The 19,186-nt window shown below is 49.3% G+C and overlaps 1 protein-coding gene across 2 annotated transcripts in view; it reads right to left on the bottom strand.

The window, feature by feature from the left end:
• The window catches only part of ATCAY (ATCAY kinesin light chain interacting caytaxin), a 53,528-nt gene that overhangs the window by 3,178 nt on the left and 31,164 nt on the right, over positions 1-19,186 (bottom strand). For both annotated transcript variants that reach the window (XM_037824205.1, XM_037824206.1), the window contains 8 exons: positions 18,554-18,739; positions 18,144-18,246; positions 15,958-16,089; positions 13,285-13,371; positions 8,895-8,993; positions 6,083-6,118; positions 4,284-4,352; positions 884-916 (listed from right to left, as the gene is read on the bottom strand). In XM_037824205.1, coding sequence (XP_037680133.1) covers positions 884-916; positions 4,284-4,352; positions 6,083-6,118; positions 8,895-8,993; positions 13,285-13,371; positions 15,958-16,089; positions 18,144-18,246; positions 18,554-18,739 — 745 coding nt within the window. The remainder of the gene's footprint in view (positions 1-883; positions 917-4,283; positions 4,353-6,082; positions 6,119-8,894; positions 8,994-13,284; positions 13,372-15,957; positions 16,090-18,143; positions 18,247-18,553; positions 18,740-19,186) is intronic.

Here is a 19,186-nt window from a genome sequence, read left to right as displayed (position 1 = left end):
CCATCCGTCTGTCTGTCCCCCCGTCCACCCAACCATCCACCCACCCACCCACCCATCCATCCGTCCATCCATCCATCCACCCATCCATCCATCTACCATCCTTCCATCCATCCATCCACCCACCCATCCACCCATCCATCAAACCACCCTCCCATCCATCCATCTGTCCATCCATCCATCTACCCATCCATCCATCCATTCATCCATCCATCTGTCCATCCATCCGTCTGTCCGTCCATTCATCCCCCCATCCACCCATCAATCCACCCACCCATCCACCCATCTGTCCGTCTGTCCATCCATCCACCCATTCATCCACTCATCCATCCATCCATCCACCCACCCACCCATCCATCCATCTGTCCATCCATCCACCCATCCATCCAACCATCCATCCACCATCCATTCATCCATCCATCCATCCACCCAACCATCCATCCATCCATCCATCCATCCTTCCATCCATCCATCCAACCACCCCTCCACCTGTCCATCTGTCCATCCATCCATCTATCCCTTCATTGGTCCATCTGTCCACCCATCCACCTACCTGTCTGTCCATCCATCTGTCCATCCATCCACCCACCCACCCATCCATCCATCTGTCCATCCATCCACCCATCCATCCATCCACCCACCACCCATCCATCTGTCCATCTATCCATCCATCTGTTCATCCACCCATCCGTCCATCCATCCATCCATCCACCCAACCACCCATCCATCTGTCAATCATTCCCTATAATTCCTTCTTTTGTGTCTTTAATCATTTGGTAATGGATAGCGGTAATGATAGCACAACATTAAATGCCACCAAATTATAGCTTAAAATTTGCTAAAATGAGTAGTTTTGTGTTTTGTATACATGCTGCTTCATACCCACCTGGTTTCCTGATTTTCAGTGACTTGAGCAGACCTGTGGAGAAGGAAAGGTGGAGGGTCTGGATTATTTGTCTGTCTTTAGGAGCTCTGGCATTTCCTACCAGCTGGTTGAGACCACAAACTCCATGTGGACTGACTCCTCTTTGATTTTGGTACAAAGCAATCATCAGTGAGCATGTGCCAAGTAACAAATGAGCCAGGACCATCAGTCTGGGGTAAACCCACAGAGGCCCTTCACTAATGCAAAACAAAACCATCTCCAGGCCTGGGGACATGAATGCACCCACTGGGAATTGGACAAAGTTCACCTTCCGGAACCTTCATCAGAGGACAGAACTTGGTCTCTTGGCACCAGCTGCCTGTACCCCTGTGTGCAGACATGGGGAGGGGGAGGGGATGGTTCCAAGATGGGGTCCCTGCCCTCAGGGAGCTCCAGGCAGGAGAAGGCAAGAAACTGGCTCGGGTGGTGTCTGTCAAAGTTTCAACACAGGAGGTAGATCCGAGCTGAAAGATCCGGGAAAGGCAGTAGGAGCTTCCTGGTGGGGTGAGGGTGAGGGCTGGGGACACGCTATGTTTTTCCAGGTACTCCCAGGGAGATACACAGAAAAAAACTTTTGATGGATATTTGCTGGATTAAAAAAAAAAAAAAAATGAGTGAGGAAGACCCAGGAGAAGGAAAAGAGCGCTGCCCAATAGAACTTTCTGGAATGATGGGCATGCTCCATGTCTGCACTGTCCAATATGGGAGCTGTCAGCCACATATGGCCTTGCCGTGCGGTGAGTGCAATTGAAGAAATAACTATTAAATTGTATTCAATGCCAATGAGCTTAAATTTAAACAGCCACATGTTAAGGGTTAACTGTGTGGCCCCTCCCCACAAATTATGTGACTCTCTGAAGTCGGATTAGCTCTAACCAATAGAATTCAGAAGAAGTCCTCATAAGAAGAGGAAATTTGAATGCACAGTAGGGAGAAGGCAACCACGTGGAAACAGAGACAGAGACTAAAATGATGCAGCCACAAGCCAAGGAATGCCAAGGGCTGCCCACGACCACCAGAAGCTGGAGGAGGCCAGGAAGGAATTCTCCCCTTGAGCCTCCAGAGAGAGCATGGCTAGCCCTGCCCACATCTTGCTTTCAGACTTCCAGTCTCTGAAATTGTGAGAATTAATTTCTGTTGTTTTACACCTCCCAGTTTGAGGTCGTTTGTTACGGTGGCCACTGGAAACTAATACAGACATGAAGTGCTTAGAGCTATGTTGTGGTGGTCTTAGGAAAACTAAGACACTCTATAAATTGTTGGCTCACTGAGGGGACAGCTCAGGGGTGGAGGGAGTAGTGGTCTTAGATGGAGCACTTACAATGGAGCAGGTAGCATGCTGCCCATTCTATACCTGTTTTCTTAATTCGTCATCAGAGCAGCTCACTTTTTAAATGGAATGGTCCTTTGTGCTCAGCCTTGAATGAGACCTGATGTGGATTCTTGTGGATTCCTTCTGCCATCACCCTCACCCTTTAGATGACAACAAAGAAGCCCAGGGTGGTTGCAGATGTGCCCAAGGTCACGCAGGTAGGAAGGTCAGGGCTGAGGTTTGAACCCATGCTTCCTGGCTGGGAAACTGTTCTCCAAAGTTGAGTTGTTCTGGGTGAAGCTGGAGGGTTAGGAGGTGTCTTAGTTTCCCAGGGCTGCTAGGACAAATACCTCAAGCTGGTCAGCTTCAACAACAGGGATTTATCAGCTCAAAGTTTTGGAAGTTGGAAGTCCAAAATCAAGGCATCTTTAATCATTCCAAACACAACTATTTTGTCTTCTCTGTTTGAGAATTCTGAGAGTGTAAACCTGCTGTTTGTTGTATCTGCTGATTTTTGCTCATGGTGCATGATTTCCTTGTGTGCTTTGTTTGTGGATGTGAACTCATCTCCAGAGAGCTTGGGCTGAGGGGGTCTTCAAAGATCCTATTTATAAATGGGTTCATACTCACAGGACCAGGGGTTAAGAGTTGGACGTGTCTTTGTGGGGGCATGATTCAATCCATAATGGGGGGAGCAGCAACTCACACCCTCAAGTCTCACTCCCCATGGGACCATTTCTGGCTCCCTGGACACCTCCCTGCTCCAACACTATGTTTGGTTACTGTGCTGGCTTGGATGTATTATGTCTCCCAAAATACCATCATCTTTGATGCAGTCTTGTCTGGGCAGGAAACGTATTGGTGTTGGTTGGGTTGGAGACATTTGATTGGATGTTTCCATGGAGATGCGATCACTCAGCTGTGGGCAGGATCTTTCATTGGATGGTTTCCATGGAGGTGTAGCCCCATCCATTCAGCATGGGCCTTGATTAGTTCACTGGAGCCCGATATAAGCTCAGACAGAAGGAATGAGCTTGCTACAGCCAAGAGGGACACTTTGAAGAATGCACAGAAGCTGAGAGAGGAGCTGCAGATGAGAGACAGTTTGAAGACGGCCATTGAAAGCAGACTCTTCCTCCAGAGAAGCTAAGGGAGGACAAACACCCCAAGAGCAACTGAGAGTGACATTTTGAACAGGAGCTGCAGCCTAGAGAGGAATGTCCTGGGAGAAAGTCATTTTGAAACCAGAACTTGGAGCAGATGCCAGCCACGTGCCTTCCCAGCTAACAGAGGTTTTCCGGACACCATTGGCCATCCTTCAGTGAAGGTTCCTGATTGCTGATGTGTTACCTTGGACACTTTATGGCCTTAAGACTGTAACCATGTAACCAAATAAGCCCCCTTTAAAAAAGCCAATCCATCTCTGGTGTTTTGCATTCTGGCAGCATTAGCAAACTAGAACAGTCCCCAACTACCAGGCACTCTGTGAGCACAGGTGGAGCAATTTGGGGACATCCCCTTCCGGGAAAGGACCACTGGGTGAATCAACCCCAGCAGGGTTCCTCTCAGAAGCTCCAGCACATTCTGTCCTTTGGAGGATAGTGCCGGGCTCCATGATTGGTCGGATCTGGTGGGAATCTACTCACTTGGCATGGTGTCCACGTAATTTGTGTGTCCCGTCTTGCTCATAGGCGGTGGTCTTTCTCCCCAGCCTTCCCCTGATGACTCCAGCTCTGGGTAGATGTTGACACTCATCTGTGGTCACCTGCACGCTTGCTCACCTGCAGCTCACCTGTGAACACCTGCAGATACCTGCATGCTCACCTGTGGTCACCTGCCTACTTGCTCACCTGTGGACACCTGCAGACACCTGCTCACCTGTGGTCACCTGCACTCATTCACCTGCAGACACCTGCATGCTCACCTGTGGTCACCTGCATACTTTGCTCACCTGTGGATACCTGCAGACACCTGCTCACCTGTGGTCAGCTGCCTACTCGCTCAACTGTGGAAACCTGCACACTCACCTGCAGACACCTGCACACTCACCTGTTCTCTGCCATCACCCCTGGTTTCTCTTCAGACCCAGGTAGAACAAACTCTGGCTGGGGCCTCACGCTGTGGACAGAGAGAGCGACATGACATGTGGTGATGGGCCAGCTCCGGAGGGCTCTTGGCTCCCACTGGCCCCTCTGCCCCGAGCCGAACATGGCCTGAGAACAGTTTGGCCAAGAGCTTCCCCTGAGAAGTGTTGGGCCCAGAGGGTGACGATGGCCCAGGGTGGGGAGAGAGGAGCTCACCCAGGGGTGCAATGAAGGGGGAGACCAGCTGTGCAAGTGCAGGAGTGGGGGGCAGGGAGAAGGAAGGTCGCAGATCCAGCTTGTCACTGGAGACACGTTTATGCACCGTGGATGGACACCGGCCACCCCCTCCCATCACCACCCCCTTTGCTGCAATTCCAGAAGAATGAGTGTGTGGGTCACCGCTCTTCCCTGTCCACAGCTAAGATTCAGAAGGTGCAAAAAATGGGGACAAAAACTAAATGAAAAATAGGATGGGATGGGGGGGTGGAATGTTTTGGGTGTTTTTTTTTTTAACTTTAACTTTTATTTTTATTAAGAAAAATGTTCAAAAGTTGATTCTGGTGATGAATGCACAACTATATGATGGTACTGTGAATAGGTGATTGTACACCGTGAATGACTGTAGGGTGTATGAATATATCTCAATAAAATTGTATTTTTAAAAAAAAAGATCCAGCAGGTGCAAGAAGTGCAGTTAACACAGAGGGAGAGAGGGGAGGGGATGGGGGAGGGAGGGAAGGAGGAAGGAAGGGAAGGAGGGAGGGAGAGAGAGATGAAGGAAGAAAAAAGAAAGAGAGGGAAGGAAGGAAGGAGGAAAAGGAGAGAAGGAAGAAGAGAGAAAGAGAAAGAAAGGAAGGAAGGAAGGAGGGAGGAAGGAGAGGGTAGGAGAGAAGAAAAATCCCAGAAGGGCACAGGATTTTTCCCACCCCCCATCCCCAACGTCTCCCCACCTGGGACCTGCCTGCTCCCATCTGGCCCATCTGTCAATGCCAGGCTGTGCCCAGATCATGCTTTTACTTCTGTGTTTTGTCACCTGAATCGTCCTCTCCATCTTGTCCTGTCCCCAGGACTCTCTTTCCTCACCAGGTGAGGCGTCCATCTCCTTTGCTACTTGAGGAACTTTCCTGGCTGGGACTCTGTCTTATTTGCCTCTTTCCCCCCAGGCTGGCATGCAGCCTGTGTGCAGCAACTCCTTTCGACCCCCCAAGGGGTCCAGCTCCCTCACAAATTTGCTGTGTGTCCTTGAGCAGGTGCCTTGCCCTCTCTGAACCTTGGATGCCCAAGGCTGCAAGATATTAATAGTGATCCTCACCCTGCTCATAACAGGGAGGAGATGGAATGGTCCAGAAGTTTCATGAGTGTTGCTAAATGCCATGCCACTAATGAAAACTGAGCCAACGAATTAGCAAAGGGTGTGCAGGTGCATCTCTCATGTCTGGTTTGGTCCTGTAAAGTGAGAACTCACTATGCTCACAATTATTATTTTCTTTATCAAGTACGTACCCTGCACCCATGTTTGCGCTGAGGACCTTCCATTGTATCATCCATGATTTTTTCTCAACCCTCTGAGGCAGTGGTGAACTTTCCGTCTGCCTAATATTGCACTGGGAGCTGAGAGTCGAACTCCTAAGCCCTTGGGAGACGAGAAGGTCCTGGCGCCCATTAGACCCTGCTGAGCCGAAGCCACCAGCTCACCCCCAATTGAGGGCCCCACTCAGCCACCAACTCCAACCTCCCACCAGACAGACGCTGCACTGCCCCTACCTTTCCTTCCTGGCCTTGATTCTCTCCTCTTCATATCTGGAAGAAAGAAAAAGGATGTGGGACACAGCCCTCTCTTCTTGGTAGATACACAGCCCAGGGAATTTTCATCCCTGGAAATCATGTCATTGCCATATCTAAACACACAGAAGCTGCAGGGCTCAGTAAACTTTCTCTGTAGAGGATCAGAGAGTCAAAATTTTTGGCTTTTGGGCCACACGGTGTCTGTCACGACACTTAGCTTAGTCGTTGTCCAGCGAAAGCTGCCATAGATGACACATAAATGAGGGGCATGGCTGTGTGTGAGGGTTAGTTTCGTGTGTCATCTTGGCTGGGTGATAGTGTCCAGTTGTTTGGTCAAGTAAGCTCTGGCCTGATTGCTACTGTGAAGGTTTTTCGCAGATGGATCTGCACAGATAGTCAGTTGCTTGCAACTACGGCTGATTGCGTCTATAATTAACAAAGGAGACTGCCCTCAATAATGTTGGGGGGGGGGGAAATCTCCTCATGCCATTGGAGGTCACCAAGCCAGAACTGAGGATTTCAGAAGCCAGAAAGAAGAATTTTGGCCTCTTCTTCATTCAGCCAGATTCTCCTGGGGAATACGACTTCAACTTCATTGGAATTTCCAACTTGCCGCATGAGCCAATTCCTATAATAAACCTCTTAATATCTATCTATCCATCCATCCATTTATTCATCTATCCACCATCTATCATCATCTATCCATCCATCCATCTATCCATTGATCTATCCATCTATATCTATTTATCCATCCATTCATCCATCTATCCACTCATCGAAACATCAACCTATCCATTGATCTATCCATCTCTATCTATCCATCCATTTATCTATCCACCATCTATCTACCCATCCATCCATTTATCTATCCACCATCTATCATCATCTATCCATCCATCCATCTATCCATTGATCTATCCATCTATGTCTATTTATCCATCCATTCATCCATCTATCCACTCATCAAAACATTAACCTATCCATTGATCTATCCATCTATATCTATCTGTCTGTCCATCCTATTTGTTCTGTTTCTCTAGAGAACCCTAATACATCGTGTGACAATAAAACTTTATCTATAAAAACTTTCTCTATAAAAACATTCCCATGGGGACAGGCCATGTTTTGCTGAACCTGCACAGCACCCAATGCTCCCAGACTGCTGTGCTCTCTGCACTGCTTTGCTGGGGGCTGGGAAACTCCAGAACTGGCCTTGCAAGAATTACACCGGCCATGGAGTGGAATGTTACACTGCCATTAAAAGTGATGCTTAAGCACCCTCTAGGACAGTGATTATCAAAAAAAAAAAAAAAAAAAACAGAAGATAACAGTGCTGGCAAGGATGTGGAGAAATAGGTGCCCTCATACATTGCTGGTGGGAATGTAAAATGGTGCAGCCATGGGGGAAAACAGTTTGGAGGTTCCTCAAAAAGTTGAACATAGAATTACCATATAACCCAGCAATTCTACTCCTATGTGTAGACCCAAAAGATCTGAAAGCAGGACTTGAACAGATATTTGCACACCAGTGTTGATAGCTGCATTGCTCACGATGGTCAAAAGGTGGAAGCGACCCAAGAGTTCACCATAAGAAAGGGTTAAGTTTAGCTTTCACACAAAGGCAACATGGAATATGGAAAATGGAGACTCGGCAGCAGAACAAGCTTAAACTGGCCCTGTGGTAAAGGGAAGGAGAAAGAGAGAGAGCCATGATGTAAGCCTAGAAGCAGCACCAGCTCCTTATAAGGGAAAAATAACCAGGGATACTGGAATGTAAAGGGATGTGGGGTATAATCAAAGATGGGAACTCTTGGTGAGAAATTTAAGCTAGTTAACTCTCTCTGACAGGCTATACAATTCCCAAAGGTGAGATACTTAGCTCTCTCGGATAGACTGTACCCTCTGGAGCATCCAGCCAATGAAGAAACAGGGGAGGGACTTGCGTACTAGGCCTAGGATATAAACGTTTGCTGTGTTCTGTTGTTCGTGTGCCTGCCTCATTTCTGGCTGTGCATCCACTCTGGCAAGATTGTGAATAAATTCTTTTCTCTTCCACAATTGGGTGACAGTTTATTCCTTTTTGTTGTTTCTCACATCCACCAACACATGAATGGATAAACAGAGTGTGGTCTAACAATGCAATGGAGTATTACTCAGCCATGAAAAGGAACGAAGTTCTGATACACGGTACAACACAGATGAACCTTGAAGACATCATGTTGAGTGAGATAAGCCAGACACAAAAGGACAAATCATGCAGGATTCCATTTATACGAAGTATCTAGAAGAAGCAAATTCATTAAAACAGAAAGGCTATTGGAGGTGACCAGGGGCTGGGGCTGGAGGGCTGGAATGGGGGAGTTCTTGCTTAACGGGTTCAAGGTTTCTGTTGGGGGGTTGAAGAGGTTTTGTTAATGGATGGTGGTGATGGCAGCACAACATTATCAATGCACACTTAAAAATGGTTAAAATGGTAAGTTTTATGTTATATATCTATGCTAACCACAATTTTTCAAAAAGATGTGTAAGGAGATGTTGCCGTGCTATGAAAAATGTGGAGTGTTTATGATGTGCTGCAAAACAGGGAGCCTGGGGTCCCCAGGAAACACGGCACGTGGCTTTAGTCCCTCTGTTCCACCCAGGCAACCCCTCACTTCCGGTTCCGGGGCAACCTGCCGGAACCAGGAAGTGAGGCGCGAACCAGGAAGTGAGGCGCGCGGGAAGGAGGGAGGGCTCCGACCTGGTGGGTGTTTGGGGAAGGGAGGTTGGGGGGATGGCCAAGGACACTCACTGGAGGACGCATTCCGGGATCTGGACGTGTTCCATCGGGATGAGCTGTTCCAGGTCCTCCAGGCTGTGCACGTACTGGATCTTGTTGATGAATTTCACGCTGGCAGGAAGGAGAAAGACGGAGACGCCTGGAACCCAGCTTTGGAGGGTGGGGGGTTACCCAGCGTAGCCCAGAAAGAAGGATGGGGTTGGGTGACACACACGACCCTATTCCGGCATGCCCCCAGCACTTACACGCAAATCTCCCTCTCTGCCCAGCCTCCATCCCCGCACGGGGTGGAGAGGGCAGGGGAAAGTAGAAGTGCCTAGGATCCGGAGGCAAGCAGATCCTCTTGGATTCCAGTCTGTTTTTCCATCAGCTCCAAGAATTTCCTCCCTGCATTAATTTTTCCGGAGAATGCTGTCCTGGCGCTATCGTCCCTGCTCAGGATGACTCAAACAGTCATTTGGGCTTGAAAAGGGAGCTTGCTGGCTATTCTTTAGTGATGAATAGCTACTTCCTATCCAAAGCAGAACTTTCTTTTGCCTGATACTATGAGATGCTTCATCACCAGCACTCTGCTTTGAATTCATGCTGATTCAAAAAAAAAAAAAAAAAAATTTAAGCCTATATTTGGAAAACGGAGATTTTTTTCAAGGTAAAATAAATGTTTTTCTTTTTTGATCCACTGCTGAGTCGTATATATATATATTTTGAGTCACAAAAATAAATGTTTAATGACAAGCTATATAAGGCCAAGAGAATATTAATGGTGGAGAAAACAAAAATGAGCAGGAAGTTCCCAAACGCATGTTGAGAAGTTTCATAGAAGTTTTTAGAGTTTAGGCAAAAATTTGGCTCAGCTCTCTGGCATCCAATGCAAAAGGGGACATATGAATTAGACAATTCACAGTGTCCTCAAGGGCAAAACAAACCAGTTGCTTAGCAGAAGGTCAACAGTCCCAGAATAGGATGTGATAAAGACATTTTTCTTGCTTGCAGTCACAGTGGTTACTGTGTACTGCACTGGAGCATGTGTTTGACTGCTTTCATACAGTTCAAATTTGTTTGTATAAGAAGAAAAACCCAATTATTCTAGGAACATGAGGCATCCCCCTGTGGTAAGAGATGGGTAAAGGGCAAAAGGACAGAGAATAAACTCAAGTCAGAAGGGCAGGGGTCCTGTCGCCAGCCATTGCAGACAGGGCCATCCCTGTATAGTTAGGAATATGGCCTTGGAAAAGAGATCTGGACATTGTCCTGGCTCCTGGGGGTTGGGGAGTAAACCTCTATATCCTTGAAATTCCCCAAGTGAGAAAAATGTCTTTCGTTATCCATGGCGGGACTCCCAGGCCACACCTGGTAGTTTATGCTGATGAGATGACCCAGGATGGCTTTAGAGTGGGCAGTGGCCAAGCCAGAAGGACCCACCAGGTGATTTAGGGGGTGGGGCCGGAGATCGACTCAACCACGTGGACCTTGGATCCATGCATCATGCTGACAGAACGAGACCCCAGTAAAAACTTGGGGCTCCAAAGCTCGGCGAGGCTCCCTGGTTGGTGACACGCATCAATTTGGCTTCACGGAAAAAAGACATGGGAGCTTTGCATTTGGGGTGCCCTCCCATCCCTCACCTTCTGCATCTCTTCTTTTGGCTTCTTCTTTGGGTCCTTTTTGCCATAATAAAACTATATTTGCAAGTATACTGCTATTCTGTGTCCATTGAGTCATTCTGGCAAATTATCAAACGTTGGTTGGGAGGGAGGCCCCGAGTTTGTAGCCAGTTGGTCAGAAGTGCGGGCGGCTCTGGGAACCCCCAAACTTGTGGCCAGTGCTTGAAGTGAGGAGGTTTTTGTGGGGATCGTACACTGAACCTGGGAACTTAGCGGCACTCCAGGTAGTTTCAGAGTTGGAAATAAATGCATTGCCCCACCTGAAGATGTCTGGGTCCAGAGAGTTCCATTGTTGGACTGGTCTGATTTGCTAGAAAGTTGTTTTTATGGTGTACAGAACCAACCCCTGCTACTCGGAGAGCTGGTCTATAAATACAGGCGTTTGTCACCTAATGATGATAACGTGGCTGAACCTGCTGCACACATCCCTGGAAACTGATATCCGTGGACAACGCGCTCGCTGTGGGCTCTTGGTGGGGGGTGAGAATTCCAGATGAGGGTTAGGCACATTCCCAAACCTTTAGGTCATGGTGGAATGAATGGGGATTTCCTTTTCATCATAATCACCAAATGTCAGATCCCAGCTCAGAATCAACGTGTCTTGTTCCCTCGCCTTTGAAAGGTAGAAGGTCACTTTTCTCCTCCCTCCTCCCAAATTATGGAAGATAAAGAGAGAATTGAAGTTCTGCTAGTCTGATGGGCATATTAGCCATTCATCATCAGCCCAAATGATCCTTAAGTAGCGTAGTGTTCACCTAATTTTGCCAAAATGCCCATAGATCCTTTTAGAGTACTCTGGAGTCCTTGAAACCAGAGCATGCAAAAGTCATCTCTTTGCAAACTGTTCACACCACAAGAGTCTGAGCTGCTCTGAAGGTCTCACTGGGATCTGCCCCTTAATGTCGTGACAGATTCTGAATTGGGAATGTGGAAATTAAGGATCTTTATTTAACTTGAAGTTTTGGATGCTGTTAAATTTGTATTAAATGTTACTTGATCAACGAGGGTATGAAAAATGACTAATTTTATTTGACTTGATCTGTTTTTTTTTTCCAGGTGCTTCCATGTTGGGCAGTAAAGGGTTAATGGATCTGGGATGCTCCGTCCCTGAATGCTCCAGAAAAAAAGGACTGGCCCTTGACCAGCTCCTGGGAGGTGAACTCTATGTCTTGTGATTGCCCGGCCAGATGAGAATATGTTTGTTTGCCTGGCACTGGATATTCTATGCTAACACTGTGATTTGTGGGGAGAGGGCTTGTTCACGTGGTATCAGCTTGACCTCTGGAGAGGCTAGAGACAGTAGCCAAGGTCAGTCATGCAGCCGTCCCATGCCTGCATGTCCCACACCCAAAAAAATCCCTGGACTCAGGCGAGCGTCCTTGGCTGGCAATACTCTGAGCATATGGCCACACATCGTTGCTGGGAGAACTGAGCACTGTCCGTTCAACCCTACAGGGAGAGGACAGCTCCAAGCTCACTCCTGCTCTCCCTGGACCCTGCCCCGGGTGCCTTTTCCTTTTGCTGATTTAATCAGCATCTCTCCTCTCAAATAAATCACACCCACAAGGAGAGCAGCTTTTCTGAGTTCTGTGAGCCCTTGTAGCAAATCACTGAAACTGAGGGTGGTCTTGGGGAGCCCCTCCCCAACTAACACACACATACATCTTGATGTTCACCCTTTATCAGCCCTGTGGGGTGGAGATGGGGGGGAAGGAAGGGCCAGGCTCTCTTGGTGCCCAAACAGGCCACACACAGATTCTGGGGTCGAGGGAGTGGCTGACCTCTAGGGTGTGGGATGGGTGGGCTAGTGACCTTGCTGTGTGTCGGTGAGTGAGTTCCTAGCCCATTCTGATTCTCAGTTTTCCCATCTGTGCTGGTTTGAAACTGTTATGGACCCCAGGAAGGCCATTTTTTTTTTTAATCCAAAATCTTGTGGGTGGGACCTTTTGATTAGATTATTTCCATGGAGACATGGCCCCGCCCATTCAGGGTGGGTCTTGATTAGTTTACTGGAGTCCTTAAGAGAGCTCAGGGGACAACACAGACCCAGACACTGGGCAGTGCAGACAGAAAGACTTTGGAGAGATGAAGTCCAGAGTTTGCCCTGGAGAAGCTAAGAGAGGACCCGCAGATGCTTAGAGAGAAACTCCCTGGGAGAACAAGCAAAGATGCACAGGAGCTGAGAGAGAGAAGCTAAGAGAGACAGAAGCCCAGAGACATTTTAGAGAAGTCCACTTTGAAACCAGAACCCAGGAGCAAAGGACCAGCAGACACCAGCCACGTGCCTTCCCAACCGACAGAGTTGTTCCGGACGCCATCGGCCTTTCTTCAGTGAAGGTATCCTCTTGTTGATGCCTTAGTTTGAACACTTTTATGGCCATAGAATTGTAAATTTGTAACCTAATAAATCCCCTTTGTAGATGCCAATCCATTTCTGGGACTTTGCGTGATGGCAGCTTTAGCAAACCAGAACACCATCCATGAAATGGGTGTGATAACAGGGTTGTGGTCAAAAACAGTAAAAATAAAAAGTACCCAACACTCAATACATGGTAGCTGGCTATTATTATTTTCCCCGTGCCTTGTTGCTTATTAAAAATATTCATAGTTTAAAATGTTTTCATTCTTGTTATGAAAGCAATCAGACATCATCATCACAGAGAAACTTGAAAATGCAGATTAAAAGAAAAACAACCCATGTGGGTATTCAGACACGGGTTTGACCGTCTCCTTCTCACCTGATGAAGGGGCGGGAGATGGCCAGCACGGTCCGAATGAACCAGGAGGGGTGCACAATGATCAGGGACTTCAGGTTTTTCCGCAATCTGGGGAGGCAGGAAGGAAAAGATGGGTTCCTGGGGGCAAGCACTTGGGGGGAAGAGGGGAGCCAGGGACAGGAGGGGGAGTGATGGTCATATGTTCATCACTCACTCATTCATTTATCCCACACGTGTCCTCCATGGGCTTTCCAAATCTCCACTCCCATCTAGGAGTGGGGGTCCCCAGAGGAAATAAAGACACACTCTCCAGTCCCCGAGACCCCAAGGGCAGCAGAAGTGAGGGAGAGACCCCGTGGAGCAAAGCAGGCAGGTGAAAAGGGCGGGGTTTAGTAGCTGCCACTGCACTTTCGCTACGTGTTCTGGGTTGAATCGTGTCCCCCAAAAGACGTCTTCAAGTTCCAAGCCCCGGTACCGTGTGTGACCTTATCTGGAAATAGAGTCTTTGAAGACGTGATTAGTTAAGATGAGGCTAAACTGTGGCAGTTCCTCAGAAAGTTAAACCTGGAATTACCATCTGACCCCACAATTCCAATCCTAGGTGTAGACCCCAGAGAACTGACAGCAGGAACAAGGACAGATATTTGTTCACTGATGTTCATTGCAGCGTTATTCACAATCGCCAAAAGGTGGAAGCAACCCAAGTGTCCACCAACAGACAAATGGATAAAAACATGGTCCTTTTAGACAACGGAATATTATTCAGTCATAAAAAGAAGTGAAGGGCTGGTACACGCAACCACATGGATGAACTTTGAAGACACCATCTTGAGTGGAATAAGCCAGACACAAAAGGATAAAGATTGCATGATCTCGCTTATTTGAAATTCTTAGAATAAGCAAATTCATAGCGACAGAAAGCAAAATAGTGGTTTTCAGGGGTGGGGGACGTGGGGAATGGGGAGTTATTGCTAAATGAGTGTGATTTTGGTTTAGGATGATGAAAACAGCCTGGAAGTAGACCCAGTCTTGTCAATGAACTTAATTGCAAAGAACTGTCCACTTAAAATGGTTAAAATTATTTTTATGTTCTGTATATTTCCCACAATTAAAAATAAATAAATCTTAAAAAAAGAGAGGCCAAGCTGGATTAGTTTGAGTTCTAATCGTATATGACTAGTGTCCTTATAAAAAGAGGAAATTTGGACAGACAGACAGACAGACACAAGGGAGAAGAAAGCTACTTGGAGATGGAGGAGGCTGAGACTTAAGTGCTGCATCTACAAGCCAAGGAAAGCCAAGAAATTGCTAACAAACCCCAGAAGCTGGAAGATGCAAGCAAGGGGCCTCCTAAGATGTTGATTTTGGACTTCTGGACTCCAGAACTGGGAGAGAATGGATTTCCGTCATTCGAAGCACCCCCCACCCCCAGTTTGCTATACTTTGTCACAGCAGCCCTGGGGGCCTACGGCAGCACCTAATGTTAGCAAAACACCCAGCTCAGCCCTCCTGCACCAACCCAGATGCCCTCCTGCACCAACCCAGATGCACGACACGGGGGCTGGTTCAATTTCAAATCCATTTGCAGGCTTCAGCTCTGTGGCTTCCTGCTATGCCTGCTTGGGGTGGGGAGGGGGTCTCACAAAGACATGTTCAGGAGGCCAGCTTCTCTGTTGGGGTTTAGACTCGCCACCTGCTCTGCAGGTTTCCCAAAAAGGAATCAGCGTAAAGCTTGAGACTGGGAAGGCGATAGGAAGGCCCATCTCCCATCCCAGCTCTGCCACCAAGCTTGCTGCAAGACCTTAGGAACCCACTCCCCACCTAGGGTTGTGAGCCTCCTCTCAGCAGATGCTCCAAGGGTCCTTCCAACTCCAGGCATCACTGAAGCCTGAGCCCCAGAGGACTTTCTCCCCTCCCTGAATTTTAGGCAGTAGCCCAGACTTGCAGACAGTCACTGGCCCGCCACTCGCCCAGGGGCGTGAACAAGCCTTTGTTTCAAGTTGGAAACTGCAGGCACTGGAGGAGTTAGTCAGTAACTCAGCACTGTTGGGTGACGTTTGAGGCTGGGTCATGCTGTGTCGTGGGCGTCTGTCCGGCCTCCCTGGGCTCCCCCTACTCCATACCAGGAGCTCCCCCCTCCCCAGTTGGTTCAGCCACAAAAGTCTCCAGACGCTCCCCATCATTCCCAGGGGGACAGATTCACCCCTGGTTGAGAACCCTGGCTCAAGAGGGAACCTATATTTGCTGGGGGTTTGGAACACGTAGAACATTCTGAACATGCCAGTAAGAAAGAAACTTCTGTCTCAGCAACCGTGACACCCAAGGGAGTCCATTCGGGGGAATGTTTTCCACACTGTCACTTACTGTTATTCTGTTAATTATTTTAGCTTTAAACGTAGCTAACAGGAGCCCTCTCCCCTGCCCTCCCGTTGGGAGCCATAATTTTCTCCATTTTGCCAGAGAGGAAACTTTGTGCAGAGCACATGCCTGATGGAGCTGATTTCTAACCTGCTCTCTTAATTTAGAGCCCAGCTCTTGGCCGGGTGGTCACGCTGCCTCCCATTTCCAGAAGTTTCTCTGGGGTGTGCCTGTTTCTGACCACCTTTCAGAAGGGCGGGGGTTTCACCCCAGTCCTTGGAGCCTTGCACCCCGAGGTGGCTTCCCAGCCCACCTGGCTCCCTCCTTCTGACTCACCTGCGATCGATCATCTGGTAACACTTCTTCAGCCAGCCAATGCCAGGCATCCGGCGCCGGGGCGTGGCGCCATTCAGGTACACGATCATGTAGTCCTCGGCGACCAGGAGCTCCAAGCTGCTGATCACGTACCTGATCACGGGATGCAGAAGACAGGGGACCCCATGTGGGTGGTGGGGTCACAGTCAGGAAGCCCCAGCTTTGGGGACTGCACATCCATGATGCCTGCCCTCCCTGCTCCCACACCTGCTCCAGGTGTGCCAACCACACCTGCTCAGGTGTTGTTGGCCATCCTGGTACATGCAGGTGGGAGCAGGTGGGAGTGACCATAGCCCACCCCCCAATTTTTGCTCTAAGGCCTAATAGTAGCTGCAGTGCCCATTTTATTGAGCACTTACTAGGCTCTTTATATGCATTCTCTTGCATTCAGTGTTCCCACCATTTCTGAGCGATCAGGGCTCAAAGTCCCTCTTACAACTGGGAACCAGGTGCCCAGGGAGAGGGGCAGATGTGGTGGGCAGTGCTGGAGGTTAGGAAGCCTGGGGTCCCTCCCTGTCCCATCTCTCCCTGAGTGATTTCAGGAAAATCCCTTCCTCTCTCTCTCAGCCTTTGTGTCTGTAAACTGGGGAGAATGGGCTCCATGCAGCTCAGGCTACTTTCTGCTCTGATCTTATAGGGGTACCCTTTTCTCATCCTGGGCCCTCAGAATCAAACCTCCAAAGGCCTGATAACCCCAGGACAGCAACCAACAGAGCTTGTCGGCTGTTAGGATGGGGTGGGAGGGCTAGGAAGAGGAGGAGGACAGAGGTGGCGATTTGCTGTGTCTGCCCCACTGGCTGTGAGATCTTTGGGGAAGGAGACTGGGTTAGAGCTGACAGTATTTCCCAGCTTGGGTATCAAGAAATATTTAGCAAATGGATGGGTGAATCGAAGGATGGATGGATGGATGGATGGGTGGGTGGATGGATGGACAGATGAATGAATGGGTGGATGGATAGATGGATGAGTACATGAGAGGGTGGATGGATGGATGGATGGATGATAAATGGATGGGTAGGTGGATGGATGGATGGATGGATGGGTGGGTGGATGGATGGATGGATGGATGAATGGGTGGATGGATGGGTGGGTGGATGGATGGACAGATGGATGAATGGGTGGATGGATAGTTGGATGAGTAGATGACAGGGTGGATGGATGAATGGATGGGTGGATGGGTGGGTGGATGGATGGACAGATGGATGAATGGGTGGATGGATAGTTGGATGAGTAGATGACAGGGTGGATGGATGAATGGATGATGGATGGGTGGATGGATGGATGGGTGGGTGGATGGATGGACAGATGGATGAATGGGTGGATGGATAGTTGGATGAGTAGATGACAGGGTGGATGGATGAATGGATGATGGATGGGTGGATGGATGGATGGGTGGGTGGATGGATGGACAGATGGATGAATGGGTGGATGGATAGTTGGATGAGTAGATGACAGGGTGGATGGATGAATGGATGGGTGGATGGATGGGTGGGTGGATGGGTGGGTGGATGGATGGATGGATGAGTAGATGACAGGGTGGATGGATGAATGGATGGATGGATGGATGAGTAGATGAGGTTGTGCTGACCCTCAACCTCCCCCAGACCCTCTTTCTTTCCGTACCTTGCCTTCCTCTCACCTGTCTAGTCCTCCAGGCCCCCAAGCCCCTCTGTGTAAGATGGAAATCTTAGTAATCATGAGACTAAGAGGACTATATACTGAGCCCTTACTATATCTGTCAGGTGCTTTACATGGATTATCTGTGCCTGTCCTTATAAAACTGGACCTGTGTGTCCTTGGGCAAGTAACTTAACCTCTCTGTGCCTTGGGTTGTTCTCCTGTGACATGGAGGCAATGGGACTTCCCTCAGAGGGTGTGGTCAGGGTAGACAGTGACACGTATAAGATCTGTTCAATAAATGATAGCGATGATGATGGATGATGATGATGATGATGATGACAGCAGCTGATGAGGACACAGAGGCCCAGAAGGGCTATGTGGGGAGGAAGAGGAGAGCAGGGTCTTGTACCGAGGTCCACTAGTGGCCAAACCCTGCCTTAGGGCCCAGGCTGTGGTTTTCCTGCGACCTGCTCCATCCCACCAGCCCAGGACGTCCCCAGCTGGCCCGGAGAGAGCTGGTGACGTACAGGAAAAGGTTCTCCATGATGTAGTGATATTCAGGGAGGCTGCTGTCTGGGAGAAAGCAGGCGGCAAACACGATGATGGCATTCAGCCCTTCGCCATAGTACCCTGGGAAGAGACAGGGGGACAGTGAGCGGCGTTTTCCCTGGAGAGGGATGGAGAGAGTCCCCTCTGAGCTCTGAGCTGCTCCATGCACGTCTCCCACCCACCCCCTCCCAGGCCACTCGCTTCCCTCGGCCCCCATGGTCGGGAGTGGACAGCAACCCTGACCTGTCTCCATCACTCTCCCAGGCCACACACCCTGGCACATTCACAGCTTAACATCGTAACATCCCCATGGATCAGAAGAAGAGACCGAGGTTCAGAGGTGGCCCCCAGCCACCCAGCAGTCCAGGCCCAGGGAAGCCGGCCTCACCTCCATGGGTCACCACCTTCATGTAGGGCCGGATCATGTGCAGATCTATGCGGTGCTCCTGCTCCCCAATGATTACTGTCCGCCACAGGCGCCCGTTGGTGGCACTGCCGTCCTCGGCCGCGCCGTCCCCAAACAGATCTGCGCTGTCCCCAGGCATGTTCTTGGCAGTGGCCACGGGGGTGTCATCTGGAAGCAGGCAGAAGGGACACCTGTGTCTGGACCTCTTGATGCTGTGCCTGGGGCCCCCCAGGATCCCGTCCCCCCTCTCTTGGCACCCTTTGCTTTTGGCAGCCGGGAGACTTTGCCCAATCATGTCCTTCCTCCTGGCTGCCCTGCTCGCCCATCTTTCTCTCCTACTCCCCCTTCGAGGCCTGGCTCAAACATCACCTCCTCCAGGAAGCCCTCCCTGCTGCCCTCTTCACTGGCTTCCTTGAGGTCTCTGTGGGTTTTGGACCAACATCCTGGGGCTTTGCAGAGCACACTCATGGCATGGGACGAGTGTCCCTCATTTTTTTACCCTCCTTGGAGCTTGGCATATGGAGAGAGGGGCTCAAGCCTAGCCCTGGCTCTGGTGAGACAATTTTCATGCTCCAGTGGTCCCCAAATTGTGCCCAGTCCTTGACATCACACACC

Source organism: Choloepus didactylus (genome assembly GCF_015220235.1).
Source record: "Choloepus didactylus isolate mChoDid1 chromosome 25 unlocalized genomic scaffold, mChoDid1.pri SUPER_25_unloc1, whole genome shotgun sequence".
Classification (NCBI taxonomy): domain Eukaryota; kingdom Metazoa; phylum Chordata; class Mammalia; order Pilosa; family Megalonychidae; genus Choloepus; species Choloepus didactylus.
This window is presented reverse-complemented; position numbering and strand designations above follow the sequence as displayed.